This window comes from Acromyrmex echinatior, chromosome 2 (genome assembly GCF_024713525.1).
Source record: "Acromyrmex echinatior isolate Ae372 chromosome 2, ASM2471352v2, whole genome shotgun sequence".
Taxonomy (NCBI): Eukaryota; Metazoa; Arthropoda; class Insecta; order Hymenoptera; family Formicidae; genus Acromyrmex; species Acromyrmex echinatior.
In genome coordinates this window covers 14,151,117-14,174,881 of record NC_141853.1, presented here as the reverse complement: position 1 = coordinate 14,174,881, position 23,765 = coordinate 14,151,117, and the positions used below count along the sequence as shown (strand labels likewise).

The following is a 23,765-nucleotide window of genomic DNA, read 5'->3' as shown; positions in this document are numbered from 1 at the left end:
AAAACTTTACATATACATTTTTTTATTTAAAAACATTTTCTTTAAAATTTCATTATATTTTTTTCTCAAAATTTTTACAGAATAAACTTTTCACATTAAAATTACAAAACAGGAACTAATAACACATATATTTGTCTTTCCAGGAAAAGTGGAAATGATAACAGGCGTGGGAAAAGCAACACCACCACATCTCACTAAATGGGGTAATCCGAATAGACCGATAATACAAAGCGGTATATTTGGTCGATATATGGTAAGCCCCTCTAACCAGGCGCTCTTTGTTCTCAATGGGGAGACCCGTACGGTGAATTGTGAGATTGGTGGCCTTATACATCCCGGCGCGATTGTTTGGTTTACTGTTTCGTTGCGTTAATGAATGTAGCTTCGTGACGATGACAATATGAGACGTACGTATATAAATTGAACATAGAGATCCAAGCGGGTACCAAAGCCAATTATATTGAAAAACTTTAGATGAAATTAAAGGTAACATAGAGAAATAAACCATACGATAAATACTTTCATCTTCCCTAGATAATTATTTTTTATAAATAAATATCTTACATTGCGATTGCATCGCTAATTGAAAAAAAACAACGTTATCTCAAAGCAATGTCCAGAAGCCCATGTAGCGACATAGTATCAATGGTAGATAATAAGTAATATATCAAATTAATTACTTTATATTGCAATCTATATTAATAATCATATTGATTAGATTAAATTATTTAATTATGTGTTAATAAAATATTAACTAAAATAAAAAAATGAAAAAGAACTTATGGAAAATAATAACAAAATTTTGTAGGCAAAACTATTATTAATATTTTTTAAGTATTATATATAGATATTGTCAAAATAATACAAAATAATTTAATAAAACTCACATATTTTTGTCTATGAAAAGAATTATGACAATAGTCTCATAATTTAAGAATTGTGATGTAAATTGTTATCGATACATATCAAATGTCAACTGCCAAATTGTTAAATATTGTTTATAAATTACACCGTTATTATATCTTTCATTGGCAAGCAGTCACAATGTCAGAAATAATAGTTTAATCCGATTTAAACAAATGTATAGTAGATAAAATCAGATTTCAATGTCAAAGACACTTGAAAATTATTTTTTTGCAATTTAAAAAAATAATAATTGATGTAAAGCATCTATCTAATCCAGCTAATGGCTAAATATTCATAGAAAGTTCGATTCGTATTCCCAATGTGTCGAATATTTCGATACAGTGAAAGAATCATCACAGAATATATGATTTAGAATATTAGTAAATGGAGGATGCTCTCCGCTGGGCTCCTGCGATTGTATCGCTAGATCTTATGCAGTTCTAAAGCAACTTTATCCTTTCATTAATACAAAAAGTACGCCACATATAAAATTTTAAATTTTGCTTTACTTAATATATGCTCGTCCCACTTTACTTTATACGGCTCCTGTGGGCTCTGCATCGCGTACATATTTAAACCGACTCCAGCGGATGCAGAATAATTTTCTACGCATCATTAAGCTTCATTTTTCGGTTTTATACAGGTTGCAGAAACTTTCCCAGGTATCGTTATTTATGACTTCTGTGGATACTTAAAAAAAAATGCCTATAAAGTAAGATCCAAAATTGGACTCCAAGATGAAAGTGTGAAGTGTATTTTTCAAAGCAAAATTTAGTTTAAAACTAATCGAGAGACGATCGAATCTAGAATTTCTGAAAAAATTAAAATTTTGCGAAACATTCTCGGAATAAATAACGATATATAAAATAAAATAATAAAATAGAATTTTTAACCGCTATTTGAATGTTGCTTTTACATTCCTTAAATATTTCGGAATATTCCAGAATATTTTTGGAATGTTTTTTGGGGATTTTAGAAACCTTTTATGAATATTTCAGGAATATTTAGCGTTAGCTGGGTCTAATTGAAATATAAAAATTCAAATGTATCAATTTCAATCTTTGACCTGGATAAAGTCAAAGATAGATATATATTCACTGAGAATGTTTATCTAGAGAAGATGAAGAAATTATATCGTAACATCGAATGCATGAGAATAACAAGTGGTGAAAAACAGAAAAACAAACGACGAAAGAACGGCCATAATAAAGGAACAAAGAGAATAATATTAAGCTATACATAACGTAAACGTAATATAAAGTGTAAGCAAGCTATTATTAATTGTAGCATAAGTGTATATGTTGAATGGGACAAATGCATCAGTAAGAACGGCCATTTAAGAGGGAAGTAGGAATATTCTATTACATAAATCATTTAAGGAATTTTTTTATAAATACAAATTGTTTCGTCATATTTAATTATTTACTAAAAACATAGCATGAAAGTTGAGATTAATAATGAAAGAGGAACTGTTAGAGTATAAATAACTGCTTTAATCTATGCCTGTATAATAATAATAATATAACTGTACACAATGATTAAAATATTATCACATTCTCAGTTTTAGAAAAAAATATATTTAGACTATACACACTTTATATAATCACGAAAATAACGAAATATTATGTGGTTTAGTGCTAAAAGATCATTCGCTGATACCCTACAAGAAAATACCGAATTCAATTGAATGTATTACTGCGTACATAAATTATATAAAAGCGTAGTATTGCTTGCTTTGCATAAATTATCTTATTCGATAAAATGATTTTAATGATCAAAAGAACATTTTCATAATGTCTTTTATTAATATAGGTTTAAAAAAAAAGACAACCATCTCATTTGTTTTGTAGCTGTAGGCTGTGTTCCAAAATTTACTAGTGTTGAAAATCTATAATTTATGTACACTATATATTTTCAGCATTAGTAGTAAATTTTGGAACACAACCTTAATATAGTAACAATCTTCCTTATATAGCTCTATGAAATCTGTATTACTGATATGCTCTACATTATCAATTTGGAAGAAATAATACCTCTGTCAACATTAAATTACTCTGTATTATCGATTGTCGAATTACACAATATTAGCCACTGCAGATTTTATACAGTTCAATAGATGTCACTGTCGTAATGTCAAAAGAGACAAATATATGGATATCCAAACATTCGCTAGTATAATACATAAAAAAAACATTTTATATATATATATAAAGCAGAAAAATTGGCAGAATATTAAATAAAAACTTGTATTTTTATTATTTCTGAATATTTCATACGTATTTTAGTAAGATTATGTAATAATCTTACGAGATACGTAAAAGTGTTCCTCTCCGATTTTAATAACTTTTAATATTTATGTCGTGTTCTCTAAATCAGAATATAAAGGACACGTATAAAAAAATTGTGTCCCTTATTTTGATCTAAAATGCAATATATTGAAAGTTGATCAAAATCGTAGGACACTTCTATGTTAGTAGGTGCCCTATTTGTGCATTCAGATAAATTGTTACAAGAATAAAAAAGCCAGAATTGTTAGATTCGGAGGAAATTGTTAGCGCGCAACGGCAATAGTATTCTTTTATACTACAGAAAGTATCGAGAAACTTCGAGTCGGTTTTACAACATTTGACAAACAGAAATGTCGAGAGCCGATTCTATAGTTGCCTATACGCGTCATAATGTAGCGTATTATAATAATTTATAACAATTTAAAAATGTGCGTAAAACAGTATTACACCACTGCTGTGCTAATACGAGCATGTTGAACTGCGATTAGTGTCTTTTAATAAAATTGCGATATATACATATAACTAATTTAATAAATAACCCATGAACGTAATTGCGTTTTATAAAATGTGTATATTCTGTTTCGCTTTACAATCCTCTTGTTCTTTCACTTGAATAACGAAGGAATATCGGATAAGCGCAACACTTTGTTATTGGTAAGCGTATATCCTCCCGCTCCTCTGCTCAGATAAAGAAGAAAGCATGGCGAAGCGTGACGTCCCGCCTTTGGCGAGTGTGCAGTAATTCAAGTTTGATTTCAAGTATGACATGTCAATCTTTATTCACTAATAAATTACGTGTTTAGAATTCTCGAGAACTACATTTAACCATCTACTGTACAAATTCGACATACGTTTATAATATATGCTCAATACAAATATGCTCAGTTTTCACAGTATCCGCGAAATAGATCAGGCCTAAGTTGCGCTAATGTAAACGCTACCGGCAAGTACCGATTGCGAAAACACCGCTGGCTTTCATCGAGAAATCGTATAACAAATCACGAAAGAAACGCGCATGGCGATAGCTATCAATATTTCACGTAACTGAGCGTAAATCGACGCGTGCATGAAGTACGCCTTCCATTGCACTTTTAAAGACATCCTAGCAGAGGCAGGAGAAAGGGAGATGGATGCGCGGGGGACAAAAGCGCAACAAAATAGATAAAGGAAATGTTGCAAAAGTATGCGAACAACTTTCGCAGTGAATACACGTGGAAGAACGCAAATATCAATTCCCCCTTTTGCCACAGTCCATCCTTTTATCACCAGCTCTGTTCGTTCCTTCTTTAACTGCTCGACTTGTTCTATCGGCTATCAAGATAAATATACCACTTGTTATATATTGCACGGTTTCAAGTTGGTCCCTTGTCGACTATAAAACAATATGTATGCATTGCTAAAATCCTCGTCTTGTGGCTTCTGTCTGCTCGTAATCTCATCGTTGTAATAATACCATACGTCCGTACGAGGATTCTTCGCATACGCTGTATAATGGCCCGCTGATACACCTAAAATTACATTTGACATGTAACAAAATTCATCAACTTATAATGTACCTCTAAATACATTTCAATTATTTTTGGAAAGATATTTAATTTTAAAATATAAAAAGTATTCAAAGTACAGCATCCATTAAACAAATTTTTAGAGATATTAAAAATTTTTGTTTAAGAAGATGGATGCTAAAATAATGGCCAATAATACAACACGTTTTCATTGTTTTATCCTATTGATGCTCCTGTATTAATAACTACAACAATTTTTTCTATTCAATTCTTTCTATGTTTAAAAACATATATGTACAATAAAACTCTATTTCTGATTTTCTTATAATAAATTCTTTTTAAAATGATAAAATTTAAAAAGAAAATTTTTCTCTTAAATTTACATACCTCCAAAGTGGCATACGCAGGCATAGAGATCATAAAGGTGGCGTCCTACACTTAGACCCACCAAAGGGAATGTGACCTTGTCATCTAACTTCATACTCGCACATTCATAAAACACAAATCTATCACCCAAAATAATGCATTAGCTATCCATGATTAATAAGACATTTGTAACATCAATCTGTAAAGCATTTGTACACAATGAATATTACATACCGTTTAAGATATACAATGAGGAACTTAGGATATCGATGTACCGTAAGCGTTTTTGTGGCACATTGGTTAGATTCACATTTCGGACAAAACCAAGGATTATGTTCATCTAAAGTTTCGCTAAAAAAAAATTATTAAAATGATATTAAATATATGAGGTCAAAAGTCCCGGAACGGCTAATTATCTCAGGTTTATTGTAAAAACGTTTCAACAAAGTTGTAGGATTTAAAAAGATCTCTTTACTGATCTGATATCAGTTTGACATTGAGTGGCGTCACCAATGTCAGATCATTGGAGATTGTTTCTCTTATTTTCATTTTTACGTAAGAATGAAAATAAAAGAAACAACATCTAATCGCCAGAATATCTCTATAGAATCAGTACATTCAGAGTGCGGTTTGCAAATACTGTAAATCTTCACGTCGCATACCACACGTAAAGTCAATAAATCAATTATGATACAAACAAATAAAATTGTTTATATCTTAGAAACAATTGAGTTTTAGACATATGTTCAACTAAGACTTTTTTTACTCAGTATACAATGTATCTATATCATATAAATACTAAATCGTTTTTTAACACCCTATAAAATATTTATGTTTATTTCTCACAAGAGAAAATACCTCTACTAACAAAACTGAAATAACTCATAGAAATCAATTACCTCTGACTAAATGCTTGAAGGCAATCATAAAGGGACAGTGGATGATGCGGCCGTTGCTTACTGACGCTAACGTGATCAATAGGATGTAGAATCTTAGGAACATATTCGGTATAACGAACCGCAAGCGTATCGCCATTCTGTAGCGCAACCATTCCCGTCTCAGGTACACTACATCCCGTACAATGCGCCGTATACATACATCGTGAACAATGATGACCCTATAAGAAAAAATATTTTTGTACATTAATATAACATGTATTAATAATTTAGATTTGTGTTAGAATATTTGAATATATTAATAATTATACAATTTTGACTATTGTTTTGAAACAAATTATTTCAGTAACAATCTTTTTATGTAATTCTTTTTAAGTAATCGTTTTATATAATTCAGTTTATATTGTATCAGTATATTGATTATGACAATCAATCGTACACAATGCACTACAAATTTGTTTTAATTTAGTATGGCTTTAATGCAAAAAGTTATACATTTTTTATATTAAATTATCTCACCTGTCCATCAACGAAATGAATTGTATAGTGTCCTTCATGTGGTACATTCCTCTTGATGATATCATACAAATCCCGTGCGTTCACTCTTGATGGGAGTCGTATCAAATGCGGATAACCAAAAAGCTTTGTACCTTTGCGATTATTCGTCGTTTCGTTTGTCGTATCGTGCCTCAATATCAAAGGTACGTTCAGAATACGTACAGTGGGCCTGGGTCGACCAGTTTGATCTATTTTTGTAAACGATGAGGCTGTCATGTATGTGGAACACATTGGACACATTTGGGGCTCCGTTTGATTTTTGAAATAATTCTGTAAAGTAAAAACTTGGATTTTATTTGAAATGATTTCAATTTGCATAATACTTTTGTATGTTAGCCAAAGCTTTGTTTCTATTAAAACAAGATAAAAATTTGATAAGATAGCCCTCAGATTCAACGGCAGCATCAGATTAGTCTGAATTGAGTTCCAGGTATGACTACCAGGCTTGTGGATTAGACTGAACTTGCGGATTATACGAGATTTCAACTTCACGTTTCCAGTCGCCTCTGCTTTAAAAAAGCGTCCTCAGCATTTTGAAAAACGCAAAGCTATTTCTGGTTCTCGTACGCATCATTATGATGCCGTCCGGCTAGAACGTTTAACAATCTTATCTCAGACCTTCCCGAGGTGAAAATAATGACAATGTATGCCTCGTTTGTACACCCCTTCCACTAGATTGGCACTGCCGTCTTTTCATCATTGGGATGAATGTTCGTTCACTGTCTGCCTCTTGTTAAAGATGACCTTTTTGCAAGTACATGGAAACTACACTTTTGACGCCGGTTTCGAACAGCTTATTAAAAGAGGTTCTCATGGCAAAGATATTCTGGTTTGCTATTGCCTTCCGAAAGATTAAAGTCAAATAAAATTTGATATTTTAGGTGAGCTACAAACCCAGATTTTTAGCACAGAAAGCATACTCTTTATCCCACCAATTAATGACAATTAAAATTGCAATCAAATATGATAAAAATATATCGATTAAATATAAGGATTTAATTTAACAGAAAATTTTCAATACAAAAAATTTTTTGTTATATTTGAACAATATGGTAAACTTAGAGAGAGACCCTCTAATCAAAGTCGTGAAATAAGAATCATAAGTCGGTAACGACATTTTTGAATATTTATATATATATATATATATATATATATATATATATATATAATTGTGAATAGTCGTTCTCATGTAAAATGATATGACTATGGTAGTGCATATAGACGTATTATTTGTTTTAAAAAATGATATGATACTAAAAAAAAAACTAATCGAAATTAGAGATGTTATTTCATGATTCTGATTAAGAGGGTCTCTAGATAAACTCTCACCTCGATGCATGGATCGCACATGATGAAGTTACAGTTGTTTCCGCTGTGCCTCTTCAAATCGCCATCCAATTCCTCAAGACATATCATGCACGGCACTTCCTCGCCCGAGATTGTACATCTTTGGCAAGAATCCATCTCCGTTGGACGGTCCCCACCGCCGTCAGACACCGAAGTATACGCATCGGGAGGTTCCGTCAGTTCAAAGGCGTATATCGATCGATTCGTATCATTGACGTGTCTCAAGAGTGTATTGTCGTCCTTAAATTTAAAACCTTGATGTAGAATCCAACAGAGTGATGTTTCCGCCTAAGTACGATAAGCTACAGCAAGCAAGTAATTCCCGAAACCTACGGTGCAAGGGGAAAATAATATAGTCAAAAAGCAACAACAATAAGAAACCGACAGCGTTGGTGAAATCATAACGAGAGAGAGAGAGAGAGAGAGAGAGAGAGAGAGAGAGAAGATACAGATAGAAAATAAAGAGAAGACTGTGTTGAGCCTGTACGATGAAATGTAGCCCCGTAACTACGTTTTCACGTTACGAGAATGTTCTTCCATAGAATTTCTTTAGGAGGGTAGTATCGGCGATAATCGATCCTAATCGACATACCACCTTCTTAACTCTCCAATTATTTCTTAACAGCCTGATATCTCTCGATTTGTATAAAGCTTGATTAAGCAAAGCGATAATTAAGACCTAGATTCATTCTTACCAGAATTATAATTTAAATAAGGATAGTCACAGACCAATACGAGCCGGTAAATACAGACGTCCGTGCCTATGATAGTGTATATTCCACAGTGTCGTAAACATTGGAATGTTTCCACTCTTACTCTTCAACCGACATACAAGTGTTGATTGTTGACTGTTGCTTGTAACAATACAAGCCTATTTATAGCTGTACTGGCTTGACTATCTTTATTTAGATTTCTTTAACGAGCGCAAGTCAATCTTTATATAAAATTTTTTATCGATAACATAAATTCTTATAAAATAGCGTTGCTACTAAAAGACTTTTATATCTATATATTATACAAATCTATGTACAAATCTATATATTAAACAAAATCATCGATCAATTTATCGTTAGTACTGCGATTTATGTGATACATTTTTGTTAAATATATTTACAAAGCAAGCAATTACAAAAAAACCTTCATTAAAACAAGTTTATATTTTAATAATGTAAGAAAACAAATATGTGTTCGTACCTACCAAAATCTTCGCTATGTGATTCTCTAACACTTCTGCAAGTGCAATATTTGTTACAGAGATATCTTCTTTACCAAGCGTTTTCAACAATTCCTCTTTCAATTTCCCAATTCGAGACTGCTTATTTAAGGAAATAACACACCTCATAGGTTGGTCACCGTTCGCAGGAACATAAGTGACATTCAATTGCCTCTCCATGGCATGAGGTAGCGGTACCGATAAATACATAAAAGGTTCGTATGTAACAGAAATGTGGTTACAAACTGAACACACAACCTACAACATATTTAAATCGTAAATATTCGGTGCATCACAGATAGTATTCTCAAAAACTATCTCAAATTACAACTAAATAAAAACTTATTCTAAATAAAAAAAAAACTGATTGACTTTAAAAACTTCGCTTATAATAATATACATATTATACATTTTATGTAGACAATTATAAATTGTAAAAGTAGATTAAATCCTGCTTCTTTATTTCAAAGCAAGACATAAAATTACTGTGATTTAATATAGGAGATTTTTACAATAAATACCAACGATATTTGATATCAATTCCAACGTATAATCTCCACATATAAGCAAACGATATCAGCAAAGTTCTTACCATGCTCTTAAACTGGCCTTGAAAAGTATCAACAATGATACTTCTATTTGATCGCAAGTGCTTCGCCCAGTGCTTATCCGCCTCAAGCTCATCCTGTGCAGCGATAGCGCCATTTCCATAATTCTGTAGAATCCGCGAGCATTGAGTGCTTTCACTGCCAAGACTATCATGCTTATGATTCTTCTCTTGATCGTCTAATCTCATGCGTTTCACGTTACACTTTTCGAGACCGCTATCGTACTCTATGTCAGAACCAGTTGATGCGGGATCAAGACTACCATTGACTTTCTGGACATTTACCTCCTTTATGCGTTTGATACTAACGCTCTTATTATCAAAATCATGATTCTCCATAAGATTCGAATTATCTAACGGCATCCTGCGGACATTATCCTTAGGAAACTTCTGCGAGTCGTAATGAATTTCATTATTACACTCTTGTTGTGTTACTAAGAAATTGGCATTACTCGTCTTAGCCTCTTTATGGATATCATATAAACTGCCATACTGAGGCACGCTTTTTGACAATTCAATTAACGTGTCTAATCTCAAGGATCGTGTCGAAGTAACTTCATTTGCGCCTTCCTCGTTCACTTTGTTGTGAATGAAGGTGCTCGATCTTGCCTCAATGGTTTCATCTGAATCTAGCGTCTCCTCATCATCTTCACCATTTAACGGTGAATCTCTCGGTGAATTCGTGATACTATCGAGCTCTCCAATTGACGAATCAAACTCTTATAAAACATCAAGAAATGACATTCAAAAGACAACATCTAAAAGATGTAACATTCTACATTGTATAAATTTCCTACCTCTTGGTGAACCAGCCATAGTCACATTTGGACTATTTGGATATTCTGATGACAAACGTTCATACATTTCCAAAAAATCTGAATGATAAATTGAGTTAGCTGTGGCAGTGACAGGGGAAAGGGTCTTTCCATTTGAATTTTCAATAGAATTAAAAGAATTGGCAGTGCTCGTAGATAATGGAACTTGACAATTCTTGGCACACTTTGCCATATTCATTTGTTCGTGGAGGGAATCCAACAGAAGCGCCAGAAATTCTTGACAGTCATGCTATTAAATATGATACAATCTTATACTAAATAATAATTAATAAATAGTTGATTAGAATATATATTAACAATTATACACTTACTTGCCTATAATCCTTGAATTGTGAATGATAAGCACCTAAAGTTTGCTTAAATTCTGTTGGTCTGAGTACGCTATATCTCCCAGACCACATTTTCCCAAGAAGTACACTGAAGTGTGCCATTAGTGACCCAGGTGGAGGCAGTTTCTCTCCTCTCTGCTGTAAATCCAAGAAATGTCGTAGGACAGGAGGAGTCGCGGTCAAACATTGTAATCCAGCTGCCATAAAACAGGTATTACCCAAATTACGAAGTCCACAGACGCCTGCAGGCAGAACAACTACTTCTGAAAATATTTATAAAGGATAAAAATATATCGTGCATCATCATAAGATTTATATTCCAAACATTACGTTATATGCAGACACTCACCCATTGGCGAATCATCGTGGGAATCTCCAGCCTCTGCAAAGATATTGTTAAGTGTTGGTGTACCTGGTGGCAGAAATGGACCGTGTTCTATACCGGTTCCAGAATCACCAATAGGATCGGCACCCATATCTGTGAAATCATTTAATCCGGGTGGTGGAGGAAGAGGAATCGCATAGTCTGATGTTGAACTGTTTGCTTCAGTCCTAAGAAGATGATGCAAGAAGCAATTAAAGATAGGCATTAAGCTGGGCATCCAATGCCTAGTGATATATATTTTATTACTTATTTTTGTTTTTAAGTAAAGAAGTCTTTAATTAATTTATTGTTAATTAAAGATGAAATCAATCAGATATATACAAACAAGACACACACAATTTGTAGAAATCACTATAAAATTTATAAGTAGTAAATCACTAAAAAATCTATTTACATTATGTAAAATCTATTTACATTAATCAAATATTATTTACACAATACATTGTCTGATTTGTAGAAAGTTTAAATTGTACAAGCAATGAATTTTCTAATACAACAAAGACAACATCGAATTGTGATAAAAATAGTTTAAACTGACTGCTATGTCACCCACTATCATTTGCCTAGCTGAAGCAGCTAGCCTATTCACTGAATAATGCAATTGATTGAGTTTAATCTATAAAATCCAATCATGTTCAATCACTTAATGAACAGGATAATGGCTTGGTCAGCTTGAACACTGTCTAGCTTAATATATCACTCGGTGATTATTATTAGGTATGAGCAATGCACAGCCTCTGTTAAATCACGTGATTCTTATTGCGAGATATCTTTACCGTCATGTAAATAATATTTAATAATTATTTATATATTTGCATATTTCAAAAAGATATTGGTATTATTGATACAATTGGACAAATTATTCTCAAATTAGAAAAGATATATTTTTACCATGTATCTTCAATGCCCATATTAACTTCGGACGAAAGAGCCTTATCTTCTTGTAGCGTGAGAGCTTGATCTAAGGAAGAAGTCAAAGGGCTAAGACCAGTTGATTCTAATGCCTCCGATATCTCTGGTACGTCGGGCAAGTGAAAAATTCCAGATGTTCCAATCATTGAAATATTTTCAGCCTCCGTGACATCCACCTTATTGTCCATTCAGATAACAAGCCACAATGTAGTCTAAAATAATAATTACAATTTTAAATCTTACTTGTTTATTATTAATCTTCTGCAAACAAGATGGAAAATCAACATGGATTATATGTAGATATATTTATACTATATATGTATACTCATACTATATTTCATAAATATATAATAATTTAATAAGATTGGTAACAATGCACTCTCCAGTTGCATGAAATCAGCAACATGTGTGCAATATATTGTATTTTAGAAAGTTATAGAAATTCATTTTGCTGGGGTATGTTATACCTCATCTAGTTCATGAAAAATTAATGTTTTATTCCATTGTGCTGTTATACTTTGCTTTAAAAATATATTTTACTACCCTAAAAAATATTGTAATACTTGAAATTTGTATATATAATAATGAAATACAAAAAAACTATTCCAAAATTATTCTATGGGACATTTGTAATAATATTACACTTGAATCACATACATATATGACACAAACACTATTTATTTTTTTTAATTGCCAATCAATTTCAACGACTCATATTTCTAAAAGCAGGGCAATAAAGACATCGTGTAGTTTGTTGCAGTTTGTTGTACAAGGCGGGAAAGAGATTAGCATTCTAACGGAAGTTTTACAGCTAAAATATCAGTACCGCAATTTCGATCGGATTACATTGCTACACCATAACTTACGATTGAGAGACACATTTTCATCGATCTCGCAGATTACATCGGATTTGCTCCTTCCGTATCCTCACGCGGGAAGACTACGAAGGAGCAAACAAAAATTTTGCAAAACACGCCGCTTCCAATCACACAACTCTGATCGTCCTAACCTGATACGCCCTAATTTCGCCCAGATAACGCAAAACGCATCGCACCATATAGGCGAGCAAGGATTATCAATGCAACGTGGATTTTTTTCACGATGGGCGGACGTAATACACGCGCGAAATTGGCGAATACGTTCAATATGGAAGTATAAACGCGAGTTCTCGAAAGTACGATCGAACGGTAGAGCGAGCTGAAAGTTGCTGAAAGTGTCTTGTCGCGATCGCATGTTACAGCTTTACAACGCTGTACATCACGCGAGCGACGTCGTCGTCGGCATCGCCGATCGCTCCTGGATACCACGGTTCAATATATGAGATGAAACGAGATCGTAAAAATCGCAACAAGATTAAAATACTTACACCGTGAGATAAGCGAGCCCCTCGTCCCAAGGATGTCTACACCGCCATTGCAGCGCACAGCGTGATCGGTAGATGCGCGCGAGATGCAACTCCGTCTACGGCGCTTTGGAAAATGGACGTGTTTTCGTATCCCTGATGGCCGAAGAATTTCGAGAGTCTACACAACACTGCCGGAACGATCATGGCGGCCCCGCTTGACGACAAACGGTATCGGCCGGAAGGGAAAGAGACGGCGCCAGAATCGCCAAACATCACATGAAAGTGAAACAGCATTGCAAGCAGGCGCACCGAATCATCAATTGTCATCAATTGCCAACGTATCAAAATGGGAAAACTAAAAAATTACCTGGTACTCTATTCTGTAATTCGTTAAAACAGTAAAGGCTTAAACACAATAGCATAGGCAACAGGGAATAACGAGCCGTCCAATCAGAGCTCTGATTGGACGGCTCATTATTCTGCCTATTGTGTTTAAGCCTTAATGACATCATTGCGCAGTTTTTTAAATATTATAAAATATCTGCGCAACGATGTCGTTACTATCTTAACGAGTTACAGAATATGAGGTCTAGACGGATCATAAGTATCGTAAAAGAAGTAACTGGATAGCAAAAGAAAGATAGTTTAGATATATGAGTGATATATTTGACATAAGAATATAGAAAAAAAGAAAAAGAAAGAGCCAAATAGCGAATTCAAGTAGCTGCATCATGTTGCTGTCTTTTCGTGTAAGTTATTTTATTTGTACGTTTTTGTCATACGACAAACGTGTAACAGAATAGAGAGATCTTCGGATCTCTCTATCCCATAGCCAATCATCAAGCTTGAAAAATTTGTCGTGCGACAAAAACGCATATCCAATGAAATATCACCCCAAGGTTAATTCTACAATGTGCTCTTTGTTTCTTGCTGTTTGTCTCTGTTTGTCTCTTGCCTTTTTGGTCAATAAGACAAGAGACAAACAGCAAAAAACAGAAAACAAAAAGCACATTGTAGAATTAATCTAAAGCCAATATTACATGCATTCGTTTTTTATCGTACGACAAATTTTTCAAACCTGTTGATTGGCTAAAAATAGAAATCCAATCACAATCGAGAAACTATCATTTTTGTATACGAAAATTATTTATATGTGCTGAAGAATATAAGGCTTCAGGGTTGTGCATCTACATATAAATTAGATATTTATTCGCGTCGCATGCTCCAACATGCTCCTACTTCTTCCAACCGTAGCTCCTACTCATTCAAACTCTATGGTAGGATGTCGAAACATGTTGTATGCGACGCGAACAAATCTTATAATATTCTACGTTTAAGAGTAAACAACATAAACTATTGTATAAAGCCTATTCTATAATAGAGTCATAAGTGATAAACCGTTAGAAATTAATCAATCACAATCGATTATTCTTCTCACACTTAACTGTGATTGGCTAATTTCTTACGACTAACGACTTACCTATTGTAGAACAGGCATTAGGGCCATTCCACACAACTTGTATAGCCTCATAAATATATGCATAAAGAAAATTATCCAATCACGGCTGCCTTAGTTTCCACCAAGGATTTAATCCGGTAAGAACCAACCAACTACAGTCGAGCATTCCTCTGTCGTTTGACTATAACAGAGGAATACTCAACTGTAGTTGGTTGGTTCTTACATTCTGATCCGGATTAAACCCTCGGTGGAAACTAGACCATTGACCGTAAAGCAGGAAGCACATAAGACATAAGAAATCCAATCAGAGTTCTTTATTTATTGGAAAGGAAGGAAACGAAGGACTTTGATTGGTACATTTTTTATGCATTATGCAAGAGTCTGTGCTCCCCGTTTAAGACCAGCGTCCCATGAGCAGAAATTTACAGCGGAACGGAAACAGCGAGACCAATTACAATCGCAGAAAAGAAAGCAGATTAATGACTGCGTTATAATTAGTTGCGCTATTTCGTTCCGCTATAAATTTCCACGTCATGGGACGCCAGCCTAAGGCTATGACATCTTAAGATTGTACTTAAGACAGTCTTAAATGTAAAAATCGATTGTGAATATCAACCTGTTTCGCGTCGTGAAGTTGGTATTGAATCTTTTCTTGCACGAGGAAAGATTTCTCGTGCGTACCGCGCTATGTAATCGCACCCTCAGGGTATCGTGTATGCACATGAAATGTAATGTGCACAGATCGATTTCTTTCGCTCAGAAAAATTTATTCTTATATAGCTCGATCAAAATAATAAAATTTACCGCAAATTCGTAAAAATAAAAAAGCGATAAAGAAATCAACAAACATTTTCGCTTTGAAAATAAATCAATTAATTGATTTAGCAACATCAAAATTTGTATTTAAAGCAATTTATATTTAATTTCTGAGATTCGCACTTATTTACTTAAACGTTTTATTAAAGTTTGTGTCTCATTTTTTTTATTATATAGCCATCTTAATTGAACGTCTAGATTCTAGATTATAACGTCAGAAGCGAAAAATACATTAAAAAGATTCTTGCAAAAAATATATTAAAAGAGAAATATTTTTCAATAAAACATTTACCACAGAGCCTACCGAAAAACCTTACACGAATATCTAAACGAATGTCTAAACCGAGGATATTTATGCAAATGCTTAACTGAATATTAATCATCGGATAGTTTTAGCAGTCGATCGTTGTTCGTTAAAAAGGATTGTGATTATAAAGTAAAAAAGTTGAGATTGCTTTGTATATGCAATTTATGAAAAATATTCATTTTATGTAAGATATTCAATATTTTGCAAATAGTAGTATTTACTGATGCCTATACGACGTTGTAGACATACTAGTGAATTTACATAAATAAAGTCATTAATATAATAAAAAATGTAGCGTGATGTAGTGATGCATTCTCTTTTGTTTTTCAGAACATATAATAGTTTATAATACAAAGCATCTCTAGGAGCATTTAATATAATTGTTTTTTTTTGTCTTATAAAACAGAAGAAAATGCGTCACGTCTCGGGAGAGAATTCCGATTACACATATCTTACATGCGCACATCGCTGAGTTATTGCAACTATTATTGCAACTGATAAAATAGATTTGTATGCAGGAGTCTTAAAATTTTTCATGATTGCTCACATTTGTAATAATTGAAGAGAAGAATTAAATACTGTAAAATTAAAAAAGAATAAATTTACGCTCCAACTTTCGCACAGACGCCACTGACTTCTAAGCGTTTATATCTTATTACTAAATTATTACAATATTCATAAACGCAAATGGAGTAGTAAACAATTTCCCACATCAGTACTTAGCAGAGAAGAATCAAGATTCGCAAGGGAAAAAAAATGCATCGCTATATAATTATTAATAATTAGATATGAAGAAAACATTTATATAATACATTTTCTTACTGTGGTATTTTTTACCGGCATTTATTCTTCGCGTCTAGCAAATAATTGACTTTTTCCTCGAGCGAATATAAAGATTACTAAAGTTCATAGTAGTTGGATGTCATATTTTGGTACAGGGTGTTTGAAAAGTAACGATAAATCTTTCGCGTAGGAGCAAAATGGACTAAACTGAGAAGAAAAATCCTCATTTTGTAATTTCCGCGATGGGATTAACGAGTTATTAACTTATGAAAATAGCCAAATTCATCCAGCCTATCGCCAAATGCAAGCGTGTAACAGGATAGGATCGTCCAGAGCGATTTCACAAAGAGCAGTTATATAAAAGTTGAAATCCTTGAATTTCGGATTCTGGAATTCCAATCCTGAACCAAAAAAGATAATCGATTCTAAAGTCTTTTTTTGTTAGGTCAGGCTTTTAGAGTCGACCGTAAATTCTATAACTATTGTTAAAACAAAAGGTAACTAAAGGATGATGTTAACAAAAGGACGAAATGATTCCACATATTCCTCTTTGTAAGCGTAAATCGCACTACACGTCCTAAAGTCGATATTGAAAGGACATCTGTACTTTGTCTCCAAATCACATAAAGCCGACTTACGAACGTCCATTTTTCAAAAGCTACAGTTAGAGTCGACTTTATACTATTAGGGTTATTATCATTTAAAATTATACAAGCAATAAAATGGACTTCATACATAATATTACATTTATTTTTATATATTATAAAAACATATTTAAATTTTAAATATGTTTATTAAATTTCTCCTCCTCTTCTTCTTCTTCAACACTTCCGTCCGTATACCTAACGTATATATATATCTGCACGTGCCTCGTGCCTCCAGTTGTTATTGTTGGTAGAAAGATGAAGAAATCTGTTGGGATACGCAAATCGCGTATGCGTGTATAAATTTATTCCACTACTTTTTCAAAAAACGTCTTCATTTTACAAACAAATTAAATTCTTCCTTGTTTGGACCATTAACAATTCAAAATAGTGTAACATCGATTTCAAAAGATTTTATGAAAAGAAAATAAAAGAAATAAAAGAAAAAACGTATGCCTTTCACCGCCTGAACACGTCGTGTTTTTTTCACGACGACCAAGGCGACGAGAGGCCCTTCCCCGGCTCTTCTGCGCACCTATGATTTCGCGGGTCACTTTCTCGTAAGCCGCTTGAGTCGCACGAACCGTTCTTTAAAGAAAAAAAAGAGTGTGTTAGAGAGAAACAGTAAGAAAAGAAAGAGCAAGCCTAGATAACAGAGAAATAGGTGTATTCCTACAAAATAATTCGTAAATAGATCGCTCGCAAACTTCACGCTGTCGCGGTGCTGACGTCCAACATCAGAAACATGGGCAAAACAACAAACCAAGATGAAGTTTACATGACAACGGTAAGACATTATCGATGATTACACATTATAGAAAATTAATTCATGTGTTATCGCAAGAAACTATTAGAATGTGTCGAATATTAATGCTCAAATTTACGAGTGATGAGAAAAAAAATGAAAATGAAGTCTCTCATATGTGCCAAGTTTTTCATTATAAAGACTTATTTCCACTACCAATCGAGCCGATATCATAGATATTTATATAAATATCTATGACCAATACTGGCTTTTCTTTCAACTTTTATTTAAAAAAAAAAGAAACTGCCGATCTGTATCAATACGCACAATCGACTTTAATGGGGACGAGCCTTTAGATCCTCTGAAATTTTGAGGATTTGACAATAAATTCTGTATTTAGAGAATATGTGTGTGTGTGTGTGTGTGTGTGTGTGTGTGTGTGTGTGTGTGCATGTGTGTGTATAGGAATAATTAACAATTATATTAGTAAGACGACTGCACAGAGTACAATAAAAAGCACCGTATTAAAAAGAGATTAATTTATATTTATCAATATTTCGTAATATTACACGTAATTATACATCGATTTTTCGTTCAGAAAACGCTCATTGTATATGTATATTGTATATATATATATATATATATATTGTTTATATGTATATAAAATCATAAAATCCAATGAACGCCCCTGAACAAAAAAAAAAATATATATATATATATATATGTATAATTATATGTATTATGAAATATTAATAAGTATAAATTAACTCACTTTTTTTTAATTCCCGGTAAAAAATTTATCATGCATAAATATATATAAATATACATAAACGTATATAAATATTCATAAACATAATAATATAATTTTATCTATGTCCCAAATATATCCTTCATATATCCTTCTTTATTTTGTAAACTTACTTTTTAGTATAATAGAAATAATAATATTAATGTGAAAATAATAAAAAGGATAATTTTCATACTATTTGTTTTAAAAAAAAATCAAATTTGAAGAAATGTAAAAAAATTACTTATGTATAATTATATATAAAATTACACATAATTGTGTATGAGCAATTTTTTTTCCAAACTAATTTTTTTTCTAAAACGTACAATGCGAAAATTATCCCTTTAATTATTTTTTTATGCTTTCACATTACTATTATTATTTTTATTATACTTAAAAAGTAATTTTACAAAAAAAAGAGTAAGGATATGATGCTAAGTATGAACATGCTTCATGTATGATTATACATGTTTATGAATATTTATGTACGTTTGTATCTATTCATATATATTTATGCATAAACAATTTTTTATTGGAACAGTTCTCCTTATTATATTCTATGCAGTTACTAAATAATTATTACATTATTGCATTATGCAAACTAATTATTATACGGCCTCGCCTAATTCTCACGTGAAGATTCTGCGTTTTAAAATATTCTTAACTGTAATGTGTTAAAAGTAGCAATTTCTTTAGCTCTAAAAAATTCTTAAACAAAGATCCAATTATTTCATTCGATAAGTCAAAAAATGCAAAAAAGCAAATAGCAGATTGAGTCACTATACATATATATAATAAAAGAATTAAATACGATTTTTAAAAATTAATATTTTATCAACATTAATTCGTGATGTTTATAACGTGCAAATGTTAGACATTTCAAAATGGAATTTGATTTAAGTCGCGATATTCTTCGAATTTAAATTAGTGGCAAATAATATATATTTTCTTGCTTGATTGCTTGCATTTTAGTAAATTATTAGAAATTATGTTATGTGATGCAATTTTAGTAATTTATTAGAACGGAAACAATTTAGTAATTAGCGGAAAGAATGTATCGCATGCCGCTAACTGTTCATCAGTTGATATGAAATATTTCGCTTCCTCTTCCGGAAATAGAATTCCATCGCGGCGTGAAAACGGATTTAAATGATTTGAATTTAAACAAAAGAGTTTATTATGAAAGAAATATATCGTATCATTAATTAGAACGACGAAAATTATTGCGTTAATTTTAATAACAGGTCACAGACTAACGTACATCACTTAAATAAGCAAGACTTTTGGAAAAAAAATTCTAATTACATTCAGAACAGAAGTTACTTTTTTTATAGTAGGAAAATAATTGAAACATCTTTCATTTTCCGTATATAAAAGTTATGCAATGTAATTACTTTGCAGCCTGAACTGATTGAAGCTCATGGTTACATAGCCGAGATCCATCAGATTTGCACAGAAGATGATTATTATTTGACAGTGCATCGTGTACTTCCTAATGATCGAGTACCATCAGTGTCATTAAACGCTGACATCATAAACACCGATGCAACTGTTATGAATAGTGAAGATCATAATTTGTCCATTTCTGCTGAGAGTTATCAACTCTTAGAAACTTCCGGAAGTTGTATCAGTTCCTCTAGATCGCCAGTTATATTAAACCATGGAATTGTATGTAGTTCTGCGGATTGGGTACTCCTAGGTCCACACAAGGCTCTCGGTTAGATTAAACTTATTAATAAATAATTATATATTTTTGTATTTTCTTAATTTTTTAATTTATTTTTGCATTTTTGTTATTTATTTTAGTCGTCTGATACTCTAATAATAAAATAATGAATAGTAATTATTTATCATCAGAATATGATAAATATTTTGGAATTTATTAATGCATTATGTAACTTTTCATTTTGCAGCATATGTTCTTTGTGACAATGGATACGACGTTTGGCTCGCAAACGCTCGTGGAAACACTTACTGCAAATCTCATAAATATTACTCAATCAAAGATAAAAATTTTTGGGATTTTAGGTAATCGAGCGGTTTAAAAATATAATAAACAGATAAAATAATAAAAATAAAAAAAAAATAATAGCATTGTACCTAAAAATAATAAATATTTCTGTTACAGTTGGCATGAGATTGGATATTATGATTTACCAGCAATAATAGATTATATCTTAGAAAAAACTGGTCATTCCAAATTGTATTATATCGGTTACAGTCAGGGTGCAACCACGTTCTATGTTATGGGAAGCGAAAGACCTGAATATAATGATAAGATCAAAGGAATGATAAGTTTGGCACCTGCAGTATTTTTAAAAAATCAAAAAAGTTCAATTTTGAAGTTTCTCGCGTACTTTCAAAATGTATTTGAGGTAATGCAATGTTTTGCTATTATATTTTCTGATTTTTTTACGAAATTATGCCATATTATTCGCCACAAATGTGTTTCAGTGGGGAACTTATATTTGCAACATATATCAATGGTTACCTCGTAATAAATGGCAAAGTTTTATATTGAAGACTTTTTTAAACAACGCGCCTTATCCGATGACAAACGGTTTCTGCAATTTCTGCTTTTATATTATCGCTGGATTCGGTAGCGAACAACTCGATAAATCTATGTTACCTTTAATATTTGGACATTCCCCAGCAGGTTCTTCGGTTAAACAACTCCTTCACTTTGCCCAGTTAATAAACTCCGGTAAATAATTGTTAACAATCTCCATATAAAGGGCCCCGCATTCACGTGTTAATAATGGAAAATAATGATCAAACTAAGTTCCGAAAAAAATGTCAGACATAAGGTTCAATAATGGAGTTTTTGAGTTGCAGGTGTATTAAAGGTGCTCTAATGAACAAAAGTTTTATATTCTGATATACTTTTGTATTTTAATAGCTCAAAAATCATCTATTATTGAGCTTTCTGTCTATAACATATTTTTTTTCACTACATTATAAAACTACATTATACTTATTATATATGAAAGCTAACTTATATTTCATTGAGATCTAATTTTTCATATAATGAGTGCAGGGTCTTGTATTAGTATTACATTATTCTCAAAATTTATAATTGAAAGCGAGTTCCAAATTTACTCAAAGAGTTCTAAAATTCTCCGTATCTTTAAAAAAAGATGTGTGATTAAAAATGATTAAATATAAAAAATTGGAAGATATATCACATATATATATATGACATCGAATATTTTTTACTAAACATAGAGATAGTTCTTTATATATACACACACACACACACATATATATATATATATATATATATATATATATATATAAAATCTATCTCTTTCAGTTTAGAAAGTAAAACATAAAATAATTATGTATGCTGAGACGTTTTATATAATTGTTATTTTAATCTATAATTGTTATTTTCCAGGATCTTTTCATAAATTTGATTATGGCACTAAAACAAACTTGTCTCTCTATGGATCTACACAACCACCTAAATATACTCTTGAAAAAATAAAAGCACCTGTGGCGATCTTTTACAGTGAAAATGACTTTATTAATCATCATATTGTAAGTTCTACTATTTCAAGATATGTTTATTTATTCTGTATATAGTATATATGTATAGTATACATACCCAGCAAATGAGAATGAATTGAAATGGACTAAAATGGATTCAGATTTTCAGAAATACGAATTCATGAATGTTAAAATGAATCTTTTTCAATCCTGAATGCATTTTTATTTATTTATAGGAATGGCATGGAATATATTTCTATGCTTTTCAATCTAAAAAAAATATTATGGTATTTTAATATAATATATAATGTATATTATATATGTACATATATCAGTTTTTCAATCCAGTTAAATATAAAAATAATATTAGCTATATATTTCTGTGCATGATGAATACTACTAAATTAAAAATTCTAAATTGGAAAAAAATGCAATTTTTTAATGCAATTGAATAAAAAAAAGTTTTTCTTTTAAAATGAACCATGAATACTATTCAATTCAAAATTGTTTGTATAAAAGTTTTAAAATAATAACTATAGAATTTCATATAATTATTACTTTAATTTATTTAAACTGTTACATACATAAAAATATTTATATGGAATCCAATCCATTTTTATGGATTTAAAATACGGATTCGGATGGATTGAAAATTTCCAATTCATTTCAATTCATTTTCGTTTGCTGGGTATCATGATCATTTATATTATGTCTCATCTTTTACTTCATAACATTTTCATAATTGTTTCAGAATGTTCAAAAATTGACAGATAATTTACCAAATGTTATACAAATTGAAAAAATAGCATACGAAAAATTCAATCATATCGATTATATCTGGGGCCGCGATGCAAGGACAATCTTATATAACAAAATTGTAACTGTGTTGAAGAAATTTTAATGCATCGAGATCATATTTTAATAAACAATTGTTAATTTTTTATCTATAATTAACAATTAAATAACTCAGGAATATTATTTATTATTAGATTATATTTCATATGTGAACACATAAATCAGTAGAAAAATTATGATTATCTGCAAAAATAGAAATACTATTTTTGTGTCTAATATTCGTATATATTAAATATGTAAAAAATAAAGTATGTTTCAGAATACACATATCCACATTTAGTAGATAGATTATAAACTGCAGATAGAACTTATATATGTTTATAAAAATAAAGAACAAAAGATTTTTGATAAATTTTGTGTATATATATATATATATATATATATATA

General features: G+C 31.5%; 3 protein-coding genes and 1 non-coding gene across 8 annotated transcripts in view; 2 read left to right on the top strand and 2 right to left on the bottom strand.

The window, feature by feature from the left end:
- Nucleotides 1-3,760, top strand: part of Fstl5 (follistatin-like 5) — a 40,664-nt gene extending 36,904 nt beyond the window's left edge. For all 4 annotated transcript variants that reach the window (XM_087403028.1, XM_087403026.1, XM_087403025.1 and 1 more), the window contains one exon: nucleotides 144-3,760. In XM_087403028.1, the coding sequence (XP_087259154.1) occupies nucleotides 144-373 (230 nt within the window). In that variant the 3' untranslated portion in view covers nucleotides 374-3,760. The remainder of the gene's footprint in view (nucleotides 1-143) is intronic.
- Nucleotides 3,746-13,901, bottom strand: LOC105146735 (Ubiquitin carboxyl-terminal hydrolase 32). Of its 2 annotated transcripts, none has more exons than XM_011057196.2 (13): nucleotides 13,515-13,901; nucleotides 12,128-12,360; nucleotides 11,201-11,403; nucleotides 10,834-11,093; nucleotides 10,484-10,751; nucleotides 9,672-10,405; nucleotides 9,065-9,337; nucleotides 7,849-8,106; nucleotides 6,481-6,789; nucleotides 5,965-6,182; nucleotides 5,300-5,416; nucleotides 5,087-5,205; nucleotides 3,746-4,702 (listed from the first exon to the last, which is right to left on the bottom strand). In XM_011057196.2, the coding sequence occupies exons 2-13, from the start codon at nucleotides 12,334-12,336 to the stop codon at nucleotides 4,530-4,532; spliced, it is 3,141 nt and encodes a 1,046-aa protein (XP_011055498.1). In that variant the 5' UTR covers nucleotides 12,337-12,360; nucleotides 13,515-13,901; the 3' UTR covers nucleotides 3,746-4,529. The 2 variants fall into 2 exon arrangements, with proteins under 2 accessions (XP_011055498.1, XP_011055497.1); XM_011057195.2 differs by having other exon boundaries at nucleotides 10,834-11,114; nucleotides 13,515-13,899.
- LOC147910529 (Nuclear RNase P) lies at nucleotides 6,918-7,205 on the bottom strand. The gene has a single exon (XR_015544313.1).
- A 3,813-nt stretch (nucleotides 13,902-17,714) lies between the features above and the next one.
- On the top strand, nucleotides 17,715-23,626 carry LOC105146736 (lipase 3). The gene is made up of 7 exons (XM_011057197.2): nucleotides 17,715-18,289; nucleotides 20,436-20,751; nucleotides 20,948-21,062; nucleotides 21,163-21,409; nucleotides 21,489-21,738; nucleotides 22,432-22,574; nucleotides 23,275-23,626. The coding sequence occupies exons 1-7, from the start codon at nucleotides 18,248-18,250 to the stop codon at nucleotides 23,422-23,424; spliced, it is 1,263 nt and encodes a 420-aa protein (XP_011055499.1). The 5' UTR covers nucleotides 17,715-18,247; the 3' UTR covers nucleotides 23,425-23,626.
- Nucleotides 23,627-23,765: the final 139 nt, after the last annotated feature.